Genomic DNA, 15,116 nt, shown 5'->3' with positions numbered 1-15,116 from the left:
TACAGCACAAACAGTAGCTTAGTCTTACTGTAATAGGGTAGTATAAACCAGATGGCTAATTTTTGCTTGTGGTGTTGTTTTACCAAAAATTAGTCCTTGGATAAAATTCATTGTAAAAATAAATAACTAACCTGATTTTTCTCACAGCTCATTCCAATCAGAAGTCAGCAGCTGGTTATCCCGATTATTATTGCAAATGGCAGGGCCTTCCATACTCAGAGTGCAGCTGGGAGGATGGAGCCCTAATTTCCAAAAAGTTTCAAGCATGCATAGATGAGTATTTTAGCAGGAATCAATCAAAAACCACTCCTTTTAAAGATTGCAAAGTGAGTATTGTTTGAAATTTGTAATTGTTGAGAATAGTATTTATGCATCATTAAAATATTACAAGCTCAAATAAAGAATGGATCCTGCCTGATTTCAGATAGGCTAAGAGAGAGAGAACTGCTTGGTTGGTAGGTCTTATAGGAAATGGTGTTCCTGTAATTGATATGTGGTCTTAGATGTGGCACTGTCTTCTGGCCCTGGTGAGTGAAACTACGTCAGTAAGATGATAAATTGGTGGTGGTGTTGTGAGGAGCGGCTTGGGGAGACCAAATAGGAAAATTTCCTGAAAAATAGGTGTGTGTGTGTGTGTGTGTGTGTGTGTGTATATATATATGTATGTATATATGCTTGGTTTAAAAGATAGGGAGTATTTTCTTTGAAGGTAGGAAAGAAAAAGAAGGATGTACCCATAGGAAAAAAGTTAGTACCTAAGATTACCTTGCTTTAATATAGGATGTTTATACTTAAAGTGATTATTAGCAGTAGTTTTGAGGATCTATATGCTAGTAAAACTTGTTTTCTTATTACAAGATTGAATTAAGTTGATAATGGTAATTAAGAAATCAGAAATTTAAGCCAGTTGTATGGTTTATTTCTGGGTCAGGGCTGCAGCAGCAGTTAATTGAATGAATTTAACATAGGTTTTGTTTGTGAACTATGTGAGACCCCAGGTATTTCAGTCAGAACTTACTTCTATCATTTTTTGTCCAAAAAGGGCAAAATATTTCACTATACTTTGTTATAGTAATAGAAAACAGTCTTTCGATGAATCCTGAGATACATCTTGAGTCATGGAATTTCTGATTTTGATGATTTGAGATGAAATGTCAAAATTTATGGTAAAAGCTGAGATTTTCATGTTTTAAAATAATTTCCCACATTTAATGGTTCTTATTAACATTTATTTCTACTAAAGGTATTAAAACAAAGGCCAAGATTTGTAGCCCTAAAGAAGCAGCCATCCTACATTGGAGGACATGAGAGTTTAGAATTAAGAGATTATCAACTGAATGGTTTAAATTGGCTTGCTCATTCTTGGTGCAAGTAAGTATATTTTGAATTATCTGTTTAATTTGAGAGCATACGAATTTTACAAGTAGAGGATTTGGAAAAGATTTCCACCAACATGAAGGATAAAGACTGGTTTTTATATGCAGGTTTTCAAATTTCCTTAGTATATAAATAATACTTATTATATACTAAGAAGAAGATCCAGTGGAGTTTGAGGTTTAACCTGTTTGCTGCAGCACTCCATATTGAATTTAAAATCAGCATACATATATATATTTCTATCCTACAGTCCTGGACTCTTTCTCTTCCAGTTATTTCTAATATTTAGGCCTCTTCCCCTGCCCCCCCCCCCCCGGCCCCGCCCTGTGTTTCTTGTTCTATTCTTGGCAATATAGGTAACCCTAGGGTGCAGATTTTTTGTATTTAAATTTTACTGTAGCTATAGTTTATCCTGCTGTATATTTTCTTTCTGCTAATTTTTTTACTTATTTAATATGTCTGGACTCTATCACTTGTAGATTGTGTTCTTGGCTGCATAACTGATTAAAAATAATACGTTAATCTTTAAGCTTCTTTTGTACTAAAATGGTAAACTTTGTCTACTTAAACTATTACAAAGGCCTTTATTTACATTTATTATTTATAGGTAATAAAAGTGGTGTATTGTTTGTATACCTGTCAGATTTATTTTAACTGTTCATATAAATTTGTACATAGGTTATGTAAAAAAGTTTCTTTACAAATTTGAATCTTTATTGCATACGTAATTTTTGTTTTTACTTTGTAGAGGAAATAGTTGCATACTTGCTGATGAAATGGGCCTTGGAAAAACAATACAGACGATCTCATTTCTGAACTATTTGTTTCATGAGCATCAATTATATGGACCTTTTCTGTTAGTGGTACCACTCTCCACTCTTACTTCCTGGCAAAGGGAAATTCAGACATGGGCTTCTCAGATGAATGCTGTGGTCTATTTAGGTGACATTAACAGCAGAAATATGGTAAGTTGTTTCTCCACAAATTTAGAAATCTAGATATACTTGTCTTTCAGGATAGGTATTGTATGTGTCTTTGTAGTCTTAATTTTTAGAGTAAAACTTGCCACAAGCAAGTGCTCAATACATGTTTAATTGGCTGAATACTAAAAGTCAATTTTCAGTTGAGTGTTACTTTATGAAATAATTTTTTCTCCTAATTTGTTGTGGAAAAGTTCAGATACACATGAAAGCAGACAGAAGAGTATAATAAACCTCCATGTTACTCATCTCCAGCTTCACAGTTTTAATGCATTGCCAGTTTTGTTTCCTCCCAGATATTGTGAAGCAAACCTGAATATCATTTCATCCATAAATGCCATGTTGTTAAATGAATTAATCACTTATGTTTTGTTAAATGAGAACTTCCTTTAGTGGAAAATGTGTAAGAAAAATATATCTGCTATTTTTTGTAGGTTTTGATATGCTGTGGCATTTACATTTTATTTATAAGTAAGATTAGTGCAGTTTGTTAGGCATTAAGAATAAAGTGATTTTTAACGAAAATTTAAATAAAATAAAATGATTTTATTACATAAACATATACATTGTTTTTTGTGTATTTTGAGATTTTATTTTAGATATTCAAGTACAAGTATACTTTTCATAATGATTACCTTAAAATTATCTTTAAAATTTCTTGATAGATAAGAACTCATGAATGGATGCATCCCCAGACCAAACGGTTAAAATTTAATATACTTTTAACAACTTATGAAATTTTATTGAAGGATAAGGTATGTATTACCTATGGTTTTCTGTTTGGTGTATATCCATTTTTCCTTTACCATGTGTTGTGGATAGGATGAGAAGATAACTTAAATCAGGGGTCAGCAGACTACATTCTGTGGGTCAGATCTGGTTTATTTTTTATGACCTTTGAATTAAGAATATTCTTTACATTTTTAGTGGGTGTAAAAACCAAAGAATATGCAGCACAGGTCACCACACATTTGTCTGCACAAGCTAAAATACTTCATGTGAGTCTTTACAGGAAAAGTTTGCCAACTGCTGACTTACATGCAACGAGTTTGGCATAGTGCTTTGATTTGTAAGGTCTTTGAAAGAGGAGGAGAATACCTAAAAGGATTAAGCTACCCATGGATGAAGCATTGTACTAAATGCTTGATAGATGTTGTCTTATTTAATTCTTTATAGTTAATATGTCAAGTAATTCTAATCTATTATGTAAGATCCTGCTGTCATCTCTACTTTATTGGAAAGAAAAATCATGTCTCAAAGTGGTTATTGAACTTGTCTCTTGGATCATACAACCACTAAATAGTAGAATCTGGCCTGTCTCTGTTTTAAGTCAGAGACCCATATTTATATACACAGATCCACAGTGTTTAAAGGTCATACAGTGAATTATTCCTACACTTGGAGTAAAGACACTTCCAAATTTATATCTTACTTTCTCCAAATTGACACTAATAGAAGCTTCTGCTGCCCTTCGGCTAAAAATCTTTTGTAAAAATTTTTAAATGATAACTATTTTAAATGATAGTTATCATTTAAATTTTTTAATTTTTTTCTCTCTTTTTTTTTTAGAATGTGTATGCTCTTATGCTCTGTTTTCCAGTGGGTGAATTAGTCATGGAGGGAACTTTATTTTGCATGTTGAGTTACTTGATTTGAAGATTCCAATAAATCTTGAAATAATACGTAGTTTTTATCTGAAAACAAGACAAAAGCATGTTCTCAATTTTAATTTGCCTCAGTTTAATAATTTGAATTTCACTTTTCTCTTAAAACATTAACTGTGTTCTTCTGTTCATTTTAAGGCATTCCTTGGAGGTCTGAATTGGGCGTTTATAGGTGTAGATGAAGCACATCGATTAAAGAATGATGACTCTCTTCTGTATAAAACTTTAATAGACTTTAAATCCAATCACCGTCTCCTTATTACTGGAACTCCTCTACAGAACTCCCTTAAAGAGCTGTGGTCTTTGCTACATTTCATTATGCCAGAAAAGTAAGATAAGTTAGGATATGCAATTTTAATGTTAGTTTTGAATGTTAAGCTTAGCAAGAAAACATTAGTATAGGTAGTAATAAGGTCTGTAAGAAGTATTAATTGTCCTTGAACATTAAATTACAGATTTTTAAGAAGGAAAAAAAAGGGGGGCGATGCAGCATTTCACATTTCTAATATTTTAACTTTTCAAATTTGTAAATAATAAGCTTGAGTCATGTGTAATAAATTACAACAGTTGATTCTGCCCATGTTCAAAATATACTTTGCTTGAAAAACAAACAGTATCATTCTTAGTACTTAATATTAGCAATAACAACAGTAATAAGGTACTGGTAATCCCTTTTTCTAAATGGGGAAAACTAGACTAGATAAGGATAAATAACTTGTTCAAGATCACAAAATTGCTCTCTTTCAATAGATTCAGAACTTTAATATATTCTTTGAGAAATATTTTAGTGACAATTCTGTACTTGAAAATATTTTATTTAATATCTTTAACTCCAGGAGAATCCTAATTTTCATAAAATAACCTATTTTTCACCTTTATGTAGATATAAGATGGGTTTCTTGGGAAGGATAGTCCTTAGAAGTGACTAATGTTAGCTAGTCTTTTCCTGAAAGTCTATATTTTGCTTATATGTGACTACCATGAAAATTTTCATATGCAGTATGACTTTTTCAGTGATTTTTCCATTTTCTTAAATTTTTAAGGTTTTCTTCCTGGGAAGATTTTGAAGAAGAACATGGAAAAGGCAGAGAATATGGTTATGCAAGCCTCCACAAGGAGCTTGAACCATTTCTGTTACGCAGAGTTAAAAAAGATGTGGAAAAATCTCTTCCTGCCAAGGTTGAGCAGATTTTAAGAATGGAAATGAGTGCTTTACAGAAACAGTATTACAAGTAAGCTGTAAACAGAGCACATGTTCTGGACCTTTAATTCTAAATAATCCCCTATCCTTGTCTCATGGAGGTGCTGTCTCTCCTCCCAGTAGGGTCTTAGAGCAATAACAATTCTTGAATATTAAAATAGGTTTATATTATGACATATTGAAGCAAAGAGAGATCAACTTGTCCAAGATAATGGGTAACCTAAGATTAATTAAATCATCATTAATTGCATTTGTCTACTTTATGCTCTTTTAACATACATAGGGTTTCTGTTAAATATTAGTTAATACTGACTACTTAAGTGTTAGTGATACTAAGGCATTATTATATAATTATGATAGTTACATAATTGACAGAGGTAGAGGCCAGAAAAAGAAAGTTTTAGGACACACCCTCTCTTTTCCCTCATGTGGAAGAATATTAATTGCACTTTCGATAAATTATATATGTTGGAGCACCTGGATGGCTCAGTTAAGCATCCGACTCTGGCTCAGGTCATGAACTCTCAGTTTGTGAGTTTGAGCCCCACGTCAGGCTTTGTGCTGACAGCTGGGAGCCAGGAGCCAGCTTCAGATTCTCTGCCCCTCCCCTTGCTCATGCTCTGTCTCTCATTCTCAAAAATAAACATTAAAAAAAAATTATGTATGTCAGAACTATACATAATGTTTCAAAGAATCAAAAAGAGAATATCTATCCTAATATCTGTTTAAACATTTAATTGCATAAAATCCATGGCTACCTGCATTTGGATTTTCAGAAACTTATGGTAAAACTGTAAGTGCCATACATTAAAAAAAAAAAAACATTCATTGCATGAATTTTAGGTTTGTATTATGGAAAATCTCAAGCATATACAAAAAGAGGATGACATAATAAACCCCCAACACTCAGCTTTGTTTTCAATTCAGATAGCCAGTCTTATTTTATCTCTAGACATTCCCATTTCCTATCATTTTGAGGCGAATCAGAGATAAATTATTCCAAGTTCCTTCAAAGACTAACCTTATAAAAATGAAGAAAATAAAAGGTGGTAGAAGACAAAGTACATCATAACGAGAGGCAATGTTACATAGTTATATAAATAGTTTGGAGTAATAAAATCTACCTATAATTTTTCTACAAGTTGTAATTGTATTGTGTTAACTGTAATTTAGAGAAGGCATTGTGGTTAAACCAGGTATGCTCATGAGGTTTTTTTATAAGTCTACATATTGGTTGCCTAATATACTAAGATTTGTTGGAAGGTTAATATAGATAATAGTTAACCATTAAAAAAATTTTTCTTTAATGTTTATTTTTGAGAGAGAGAGGGGGGACAGAGCGTGAGTGGGGGAAGGGCAAAGAGAGAAGGAGACAGTGTCAAACAGGCTCCAGGCTCTGAGCTGTCAGTACAGAGCCCGATGCGGGGCTTGAACTCACGAACCATGAGGTCATGACCTGAGCTGAAGTCAGACGCTTCACTGAGCCACCCGGGTGTCCCAATAGTTAACCATTTTGAAGTAACTTTGGGGGGAAAAGGATTAATACACTATACTCACTATGTTACATTAAGCCTTTACTGTATATTGATCGGATTCTCAGTCTTATGAACAAAGTTCATGAGTCTTCTGAACGATGTTTGGACCATAGTATATCCAGTTGTGAACTTCATAATGGTACAGTTTTGCTTTGGTGTTTGATTTTTTTTTTTTTTTTTATGGTTTTAGAATTCATCCTGGTAATTGTTCTGCTAACCATCATTTTCATGGTATTTTTTTTCTTTAAACAGATGGATATTAACTAGGAATTACAAAGCCCTCAGCAAAGGTTCCAAGGGCAGTACCTCAGGCTTTTTGAACATTATGATGGAGCTAAAGAAATGTTGTAACCATTGCTACCTCATTAAACCACCAGATAATAATGAATTCTATAATAAACAGGAGGCCTTACAAGTAAGGATTTTTACTTTGTAGTAAAGCAAAATTCTAGAAATGTTTATTTCAGTTATAACTGAAAATGGCATGATGCTTTAATATATTGGTTAGAAGTTTTCTTTGGTTATGGTATATTAAATAATGGTGTTAATTATTTTCTTTGTCTTTATTAAAAAAGCCTTCAGAATTATAATTCATACAATTATTTTGATCATTTTTCTAAAAATGGATTTGTATGGACTACCAAGAGTTATCCAGGAGAAATCCCTTAGTATATTCTTAAATGACAAAAATTCACATTATGATGCTGAATTTGTGATATGGCAAATGATAGTTTTTTAATAAATATATATATATTTTAATGTTTCTTTTTTTTTGAGCGAGAAAGACACCGCACGAGTGTGGGAGGGGCAGGGAAAGAGGGAGACACATAATCTCAAGCAGGCTCCAGGCTCTGAGCTCTCGGCACAGAGCCTGACCTGGGGCTTGAACCCATGGACCACAAGATCATGACCCCAGCTGAAGTCGGATGCTTAACCCGTTGAACCACCCAGGCACCCCAAATGATAGTCTTAAGAAAGGCATCTTGAGCTTAGAGTTTACACTTCCTATTGCTTCTGGTAGACAGATGAGGTGTGAAGAGGGCCACAATTGCCATTCAACCATAGTAGTGCTTTAAAAGAGCTAGGTTCAGTGGCTGATACATATAAATTAAAATCTGTTTTCTTTTAACCTTTAGCTGCTTAGTTGCTGCTGCTTTCAATGTATTGTTTTTCAGCTGAGATTTTTGGAGAAGTGGTGTAATAACTAGCAAATATAGTGAAACACGCCCCCCCTTTCCCCAAAACACAATGAAAATCTAGGTGCTAAATGGCAAGGAAAATTTTAGCTTAAATCGTAGATAAAAATGATCCTAGAAAAGGTTCTAGAAAATTTTGGAAACTGAAATAAACTTTTTCAACATTATAAAAATACAAAATCTCAGTTTTCAATAATTAAAGAAGCTAAAGTTTTAAGTGGGGCATTTGTTTCATTTGGTTGATTCTTTGCACATGCTCACATGCTCTAACCATTGTAATTTATTGTTTCCTAGCACTTAATCCGTAGTAGCGGAAAATTGATTCTTCTTGACAAACTGTTAATTCGCCTAAGAGAACGAGGCAATAGAGTTCTTATTTTTTCTCAAATGGTGCGGATGTTAGACATACTTGCAGAATATTTGAAATACCGTCAATTCCCCTTTCAAGTAAGCATTTCATTTTTTCCTTTTTGTTGACAAATTTCATTGGATCTTTACAAAATTACCTGTGAAATTCTTGTGTAAATGAAGTATAGATTTTTTAATAAACTGTATTTTCAAGATAATATATCTGTTTTAAACATTTCTATTTGTCATTATTCCCTTTTTTCTTCTTGACCTTATATTTAGCAGCAAAGTAATTTTTCTATTCTCTAGTCTTTATTTTAATTTTGTATTTCTTTTCTGTGCTCAAATGTAAATGGGCAGCCTTATGAGTTAGGCTTTATTTTGAGGAAGGGAGAGAGGGCAGCCTTTGTGAATGTTACCAGGACTGCTGCAGATTCTTTTGCGGTGAAGGGGAGGGTGTGCTTTTCCTGTGCTCACCACCCCCCCCCCCGACCCCTGTCTCCCTCCTTTCTCTGCAAGAAAAACAGCTCCCTGCCCTCCGCAGCTTCTCTCCCCACCAGTTCACCTCTCCGTGCCATGTACCTGCTGAGTTCTGTAGTTCAGGTTGTGCAGATTGTTGTGTTAATCCTTAAATCAGTTTTCTAGGTGTGCAGGATGGTTTAGTGTTGATCTGGGTGTATTTCATGGATGCGAGACGCAAAAAAAAAAACTATGCTGTTCCCTCAACGACTTTTTATTCAGTGCCTGCTGTGTGTCAGCCAATATCAGGGCTGTTACAGATTCTGAAGAATAATGTTCTATAATTATTCTAATGTATAGTTTACCGAATAAAACTTTTTAGATGACTTTAGGGAAGGTATTAAAGACCAAAATGAGCTTATATTCCATCTATTCAGTGTTTATGTTGAAATCTATTCAGTGTAATTAAAGGTAGTATGAATGAGTGTTTAATGTTAGAGTCAGGTGCTAGTTTCAGTACTTTTCTAATAATTTATTTAATCCTTATTTAATCCTTTCTTGAACAGTGCCTAGAACATAGCGAACATTCACATAGCTAGTAAATGATGAATGTTAGTGCAGGCAATAAAATAGAAGTAGAATTATAATGATGAATCTCAACAGACATCATTTGAGGGACGGGTCTTTGGTGATATGAACGTGATTGAGAAATATATGGTCATTTAGGCTAGGGAAAAATATAGAAAAAGTACTATTGTTTGATTTTCTTGACATCTTTATTGAGATGTGATTTCCATTCCATGCAATTAATTCATCCATTTAAAGTGTACAATTCAGTGATTTTTAATATATTCACAGAGTTGGGCAGCCATCGACACAATAAATTTTAGAATGTTTTTATGACCTCAAAAAGAAACAGTACCCTATAACTATCACCCTGTTTCCTTTCCACCCCTCTATCCTTACCCCAATCCTGTGTTGGTTTGTTTTTAGACAAATTATTGTGTCTACATGGTCAAACAAAACAAATAGTAAACAAGTGCTGGTAATTAGTTCTCTGCCCCTACTCCCTTCTCATTCCAGTATTATTTCCCAGAGAAAATTATTTTTAACATCCTTTTAGTTTAGATCTTGCCTTAATAAATGATCTACACTGGGTTTTCTTTTTTTGTTCTGTTTGTTTTTTTTAATTTATTTATTTTGAAAGAGAGAGAGTGAGCAGCAGAGGGGCAGAGAGAGGGAGAGAATCTGAGGCAGGCTCCGTGCTGTCAGCACAGAGCCTGATGTGGGACTCAAAGTCATTAATCATGAGATCATGACTTGAACCTAAATGAAGGGTCGGATGCTTAACCGACCGAGCCACCCTCCCTGGTGCCCTGATATGCCACTGTTTTTAAGAAGTTTTTACTGATAGTAATTTTTAGTGAAAATGAAACCAGTAGCACATTTAAATTTTTAAAAAATGTTTATTTATTTTGAGAGAGAGAGAGAGTGAGAACTGGGGAGGGACAAAGAGAAGGAGAGAGAATCCTAAGCAGACTCCACTCTACGTGGAGCCCATTCAGGGGATAGGGGCGGCTGGATCTCAGAACTGCAGGATTACTACCTGAGCCCAACTGAGCCCCCAGGCACCCTAAAATTTTTTTTTTAATTTTGGACATCAGCTAATGTTTAGTAAGCACTCAATATATATGCCAGACACTGTGTTAAGTGTTTTACTTTGTTCTCTCACTGAATCCTCTGAATTTTATGAAGAAAGTACTATTATGTTCATTACCTAAGAAAGAAACTGACAAGATGAAAAGTCAGATCGCTTGCCCAAGGCACCCATGGATATTGAAGATACTCAGATTTGGGCTTTTTGACTCAAATCAGTGACTTTGAAACTTTAATCATAGGCTTTGCTGTACCTCTTTTCTCAGAGTTTCTGATTTCAGTAGATTCAGTAGATCTGGGATGGGGCTCAAAAATTTGCATTTCTGAGTTCTCAGGTGACAACGATGTTGTTGGTCCACTAACTACACTGGACTTCACCACTGTTTTTAAAACTGTGGACTGTAACCTGTTAATGGATCTGGGAATCAATTTAATAGGTTGTACCAACATTTTGAAAAAATGAAATTTTAATATATGAGGCCATATCATGATACATGTGTCATGTAACTTGCTTTGGATGTACAGTTGTGTACTCATTCACATGTAAAATATATTTCTTACCGTGAGACTCAGACACAATGATAGCCAATGCTATTTACTATTATTATCTGGGAAAATAGTCCTAACGGTTAAGAGCACAGACTCTATAGACAGAATGCTTGGGCATTGTTTTCTTGACTAATAAGTACCTTCTACTCTTATAGTCTTAATGAAAGTAATGCCGCATTTTCATACTTAACTTCATAATTGATTTTAATACCTTTTTAAATATTTGATTCTGTTATGTGAAGTATTTTAATGTGTTTTATTTTAGAGATTAGATGGATCAATAAAAGGGGAGCTGAGAAAACAAGCACTAGATCATTTTAATGCTGAAGGATCAGAGGTATGAATGCTTTTAAAACTAAATAATTTTAGTCATAATTTTAGTAAATTATTTTTGTCATTATTGTTTTTTTAAAAAAAGTCTTATTAGCTAGTTTTACTTTCTAAATGAGGTTTTAAAATCAGTATTTTATGTTAATCTGGAGAATTTTGCCTTATCAATACTGTTTCAGCATAGAACAGTTAATTTGCTTCTAAATAAATTATCCCATTTTCATTTAAAATTCATTGTAGATTTGGTGTTCATTATTTCCATGTATATTTGTATTTTGCAATCCTGTTGATTGATTTTGCTAGAGGTTTTTGTATTTTATTAGTATTTTTAAAACTATCTTTCAGTTTTATTGGTAAAATACTTTTAAATTCAAAAAACCAGTTGTAAAATTCTCTTGCTGATTATTCATATTCACGGTTCAGAAGAATTTAAAGTTGAGCCTATTTATAATTTCTTACAGGATTTCTGCTTTTTGCTTTCCACAAGAGCTGGAGGTCTAGGAATTAATTTAGCCTCTGCTGATACTGTTGTTATATTTGATTCCGATTGGAATCCACAAAATGATCTTCAGGCACAGGCTAGAGCTCATCGAATTGGGCAGAAGAAACAGGTATTTTTTATTTTGTTTATTTTGCTTTTAGAATCTTTTTTTATGATTAGTGTTTGGAAGTGATTTTGGTTTATTCTCCTGGAAACCTCATTGGAACACAGTCATGTTGCTCTTTAACATGTAAAATACTAAGGAACTCAGATTTACCAAAATCACCTGTAAGGTTTGACAGAATTGAGGTAACTATGCCAAAATAGGATCATGCCCTGTCTTTTAGTCAGAGTGTTTACAACTGTAGAGTACAGTGTTTTTCATTCAATACATAAACCTTAAAATGTATTTACTTAATTTTAACTATTGGGATTTTGCTTAGTATATTACTACCTTTTTGTTAGCCTATATTTTATCCATTTGCCTATAAAATTCTTTATGCAAACAAGCCATTCTAAATTTGTAGTTTTTGTATTGCTCTCAGTAATAGGCCTTGAGAAAAACTATCTGTCATCATTCTGATGTGTTTGTTGTATTTTAATTGATTTACCACCATCTAGGGCAGTGCTTCTCAAAGTTCTTTAATGCAGAAGATACGAACGGGTAGCACAGAAGGACTTCACACATTTATATTACCCTTTAAAAATTTCATATTTTCTATTTAAAAATGTATCCATCATTTTAAACTAAAAAAGTATTTTACCCAAATAATTCTCATAAAACTATTTCATTGGGAATATAGTACACTTCTTTCTGTAATGTTTTAATACTCTGGAACGATGTTGTGCACCCTTAAGTGAAATCTTGTATTTAGAGTAGTAGTTCTTAACATCATCGGACCCAGTGACCCCTCTTTACAACAGCTCTTTTTAGCAGCCCCTCTTCCTTGAATTGGATACATTAATTTGGAAGGTAATTTTAATGTCCTAACACCAATTTAGGTTTAAAAAAAAAAACAGAGTTCTTTTTAAATATATATATCTATATATTTTTTACACTTTTATTAATTTATTTTTTATTTATTTAATTTATTTTTAAAATTTACATCCAAGTTAGCTACCTTATAGTGCAACAATGATTCAGGAGCAGATTCCTTACTACCCGTTACCCTTTTAGCCTACCCCCCCCCCCACCCCTGCAGTAACCCTCTGTTTGTTCTCCGTATTTAAGAGTCTCTTATGTTTTGTACCCCTCCCTATTATTATATATTTTTGCTTCCCTTCCCTTATGTTCATCTGTTTTGTATCTTAAAGTCCTCAGATGAAGTCATATATTTGTCTTTGACTAATTTTGCTTAGCATAATACCCTCTGGTTCTATCCATGTAGTTACAAATGGCAAGATTTCATTCTTTTTGATTGCCGAGTAACACTCCATTGTGTATATGTACCACATCTTCTTTATCCATTCATCCATCAGTGGACATTTGGGCTCTTGCCCTACTTTGGCTGTTGTTGATAGTGCTGCTATAAACATTGGGGTGCATGTGCCTCTTCAAAACAGCATATTCGTATCCCTTGGATAAATACCTAGTAGTGCAGTTGGTGGGTCATGGTAGTTCTGTTTTTAATTTTTTGAGGAACCTCCATATTGTTGTCCAGAGTGGCTGCACCAGTTTACATTCCCGCGCTGCACCAGTTTACATTCCCGCCAGCAGTGCAAAAGAGATCCTCTCTCCGCATCCTCGCCAGCATCTATTGTTGCCTGAGTTGTTAATGTTAGCCATTCTGACAGGTGTGAGATGTTATCTCATTGTGGTTTTGATTTGTATTTCCCTGATGATGAGTGATGTGGAGCATTTTTTCATGTGTCGTTTGGCCATCTGGATGTTTTCTTTGAAGAAATGTCTGTTCATGTCTTTTGCCCATTTTGTCACTGGATTATTTGTTTTTTGGGTGTTGAGTTTGATAAGTTCTTTATATAGATTTTGGATACCAACCCTTTATCTGGTATGTCGTTTGCAAATATCTTTTCCCTATTCCATTGGTTGCCTTTTAGTTTTGCTGATTGTTTCCTTTGCTGTGCAGAGCTTCTTATTTTGATGAGGTTCCAGTAGTTCATTTTTACTTTTGTTTCCCTTGCCTCTGGAGACGTGTTGAATAAGAAGTTGCTGCGGCCAAGGTCAAAGGTTTTTGCCTGCTTTCTCCTCGAGGATATTCATGACTCCCTGTCTTACATTTAGGTCTTTCATCCATTTTGAGTTTATTTTTGTGTGTGGTGTAGGAAAGTGGTCCAGGTTCATTTTTCTGCATTTCGCTGTCCAGTTTTCCCAGTGCCACTTGTGAAGAGACTGTCTTTATTCCATTGGGTATTCTTTCTGCTTTGTCAAAGATTAGTTGGCCATACGTTTGTAGATCCATTTCTGGGTTCTCTATTCTGTCCTTTGATTGGAGTGTCTGTTTTTGTTACAGTACTGTACTGTCTTGATGATAACAGCTTTGTAATACAGCTTGAAGTCCAGGATTGTGATGCCTCCTGCTTTGGTTTTCTTTTTCAAGATTGCTTTGGCTATTCAGGGTCTTTTCTGGTTGCATACAAATTTTAGGATTGTTTTCTGCCTCTGTGAAGAATGCTGGTGTTATTTTGATAGGGGTTGCATTGAATATGTAGATTGCCTTGGGTAGTATTGACATTTTAACAATATTTGTTATTCCTACCCAGGAGCATGGAATATTTCTTCAGTTTTTTGTGTCTTCTTCAATTTCTTTCATAAGCTTTCTATAGTTTTCAGTATATAGATTTTTCACCTCTTTGGTTCGGTTTATTCCTAGGTATTTTATGGGTTTTGTTGGAATTGTAAATGGGATTAATTCCTTGATTTCTCTTTCTGGTGTTTCATTATTGGTGTATGGGAATGCAACCGATTTCTGTGCATTGATTTTTACATCCTTCAGCTCTCCTGAATTCATGGATCAGTTCTAGCAGTTTTTTTGGTGGAATCTTTTGAGGTTTCCATATAGAGTGTCATGTCATCTGCCAAGAGTGAAAGTTTGACCTCCTTCTGGCCGATTTGGATGCCTTTTATTTCTTTGTGTTGTCTGATTGCTGAGGCTAAGACTTCCAATACTATACTGAATAACAGTGGTGAGAGTGCATCCCTGTCTTGTTCTTGACCTTAGGGGGAAAGCTCTCAGTTTTTCCCTCTTGAGGATGATATTAGTGTTGGGTCTTTCATATATGCCTTTTATGATTTTGAGATAGGATCCTTCTATCGCTACTCTCTTGAGGGTTTTATCAAGAAAGAAAGTTGTATTTTGTCAAATGCTTTCTCTCCATCTGT

At 34.1% G+C, this 15,116-nt stretch overlaps 1 protein-coding gene across 3 annotated transcripts in view; it reads left to right on the top strand.

The window, feature by feature from the left end:
- Positions 1 to 15,116, top strand: part of CHD1 (chromodomain helicase DNA binding protein 1) — a 77,807-nt gene that overhangs the window by 33,319 nt on the left and 29,372 nt on the right. For all 3 annotated transcript variants that reach the window (XM_047089596.1, XM_047089577.1, XM_047089587.1), the window contains 10 exons: positions 148 to 326; positions 1,244 to 1,371; positions 2,126 to 2,342; positions 3,023 to 3,112; positions 4,160 to 4,350; positions 5,065 to 5,253; positions 7,010 to 7,172; positions 8,248 to 8,400; positions 11,231 to 11,302; positions 11,757 to 11,906. In XM_047089596.1, the coding sequence (XP_046945552.1) occupies positions 148 to 326; positions 1,244 to 1,371; positions 2,126 to 2,342; positions 3,023 to 3,112; positions 4,160 to 4,350; positions 5,065 to 5,253; positions 7,010 to 7,172; positions 8,248 to 8,400; positions 11,231 to 11,302; positions 11,757 to 11,906 (1,532 nt within the window). The remainder of the gene's footprint in view (positions 1 to 147; positions 327 to 1,243; positions 1,372 to 2,125; positions 2,343 to 3,022; positions 3,113 to 4,159; positions 4,351 to 5,064; positions 5,254 to 7,009; positions 7,173 to 8,247; positions 8,401 to 11,230; positions 11,303 to 11,756; positions 11,907 to 15,116) is intronic.

Source organism: Lynx rufus, unplaced genomic scaffold (assembly GCF_022079265.1).
Source record: "Lynx rufus isolate CCGP_SWC_20201006 ecotype Redwood Valley unplaced genomic scaffold, mLynRuf1.p SCAF_1, whole genome shotgun sequence".
NCBI classification, from domain to species: domain Eukaryota; kingdom Metazoa; phylum Chordata; class Mammalia; order Carnivora; family Felidae; genus Lynx; species Lynx rufus.
Note: the sequence above shows the minus strand (reverse complement) of the source record. Positions and strands in the feature narration are given on the sequence as shown.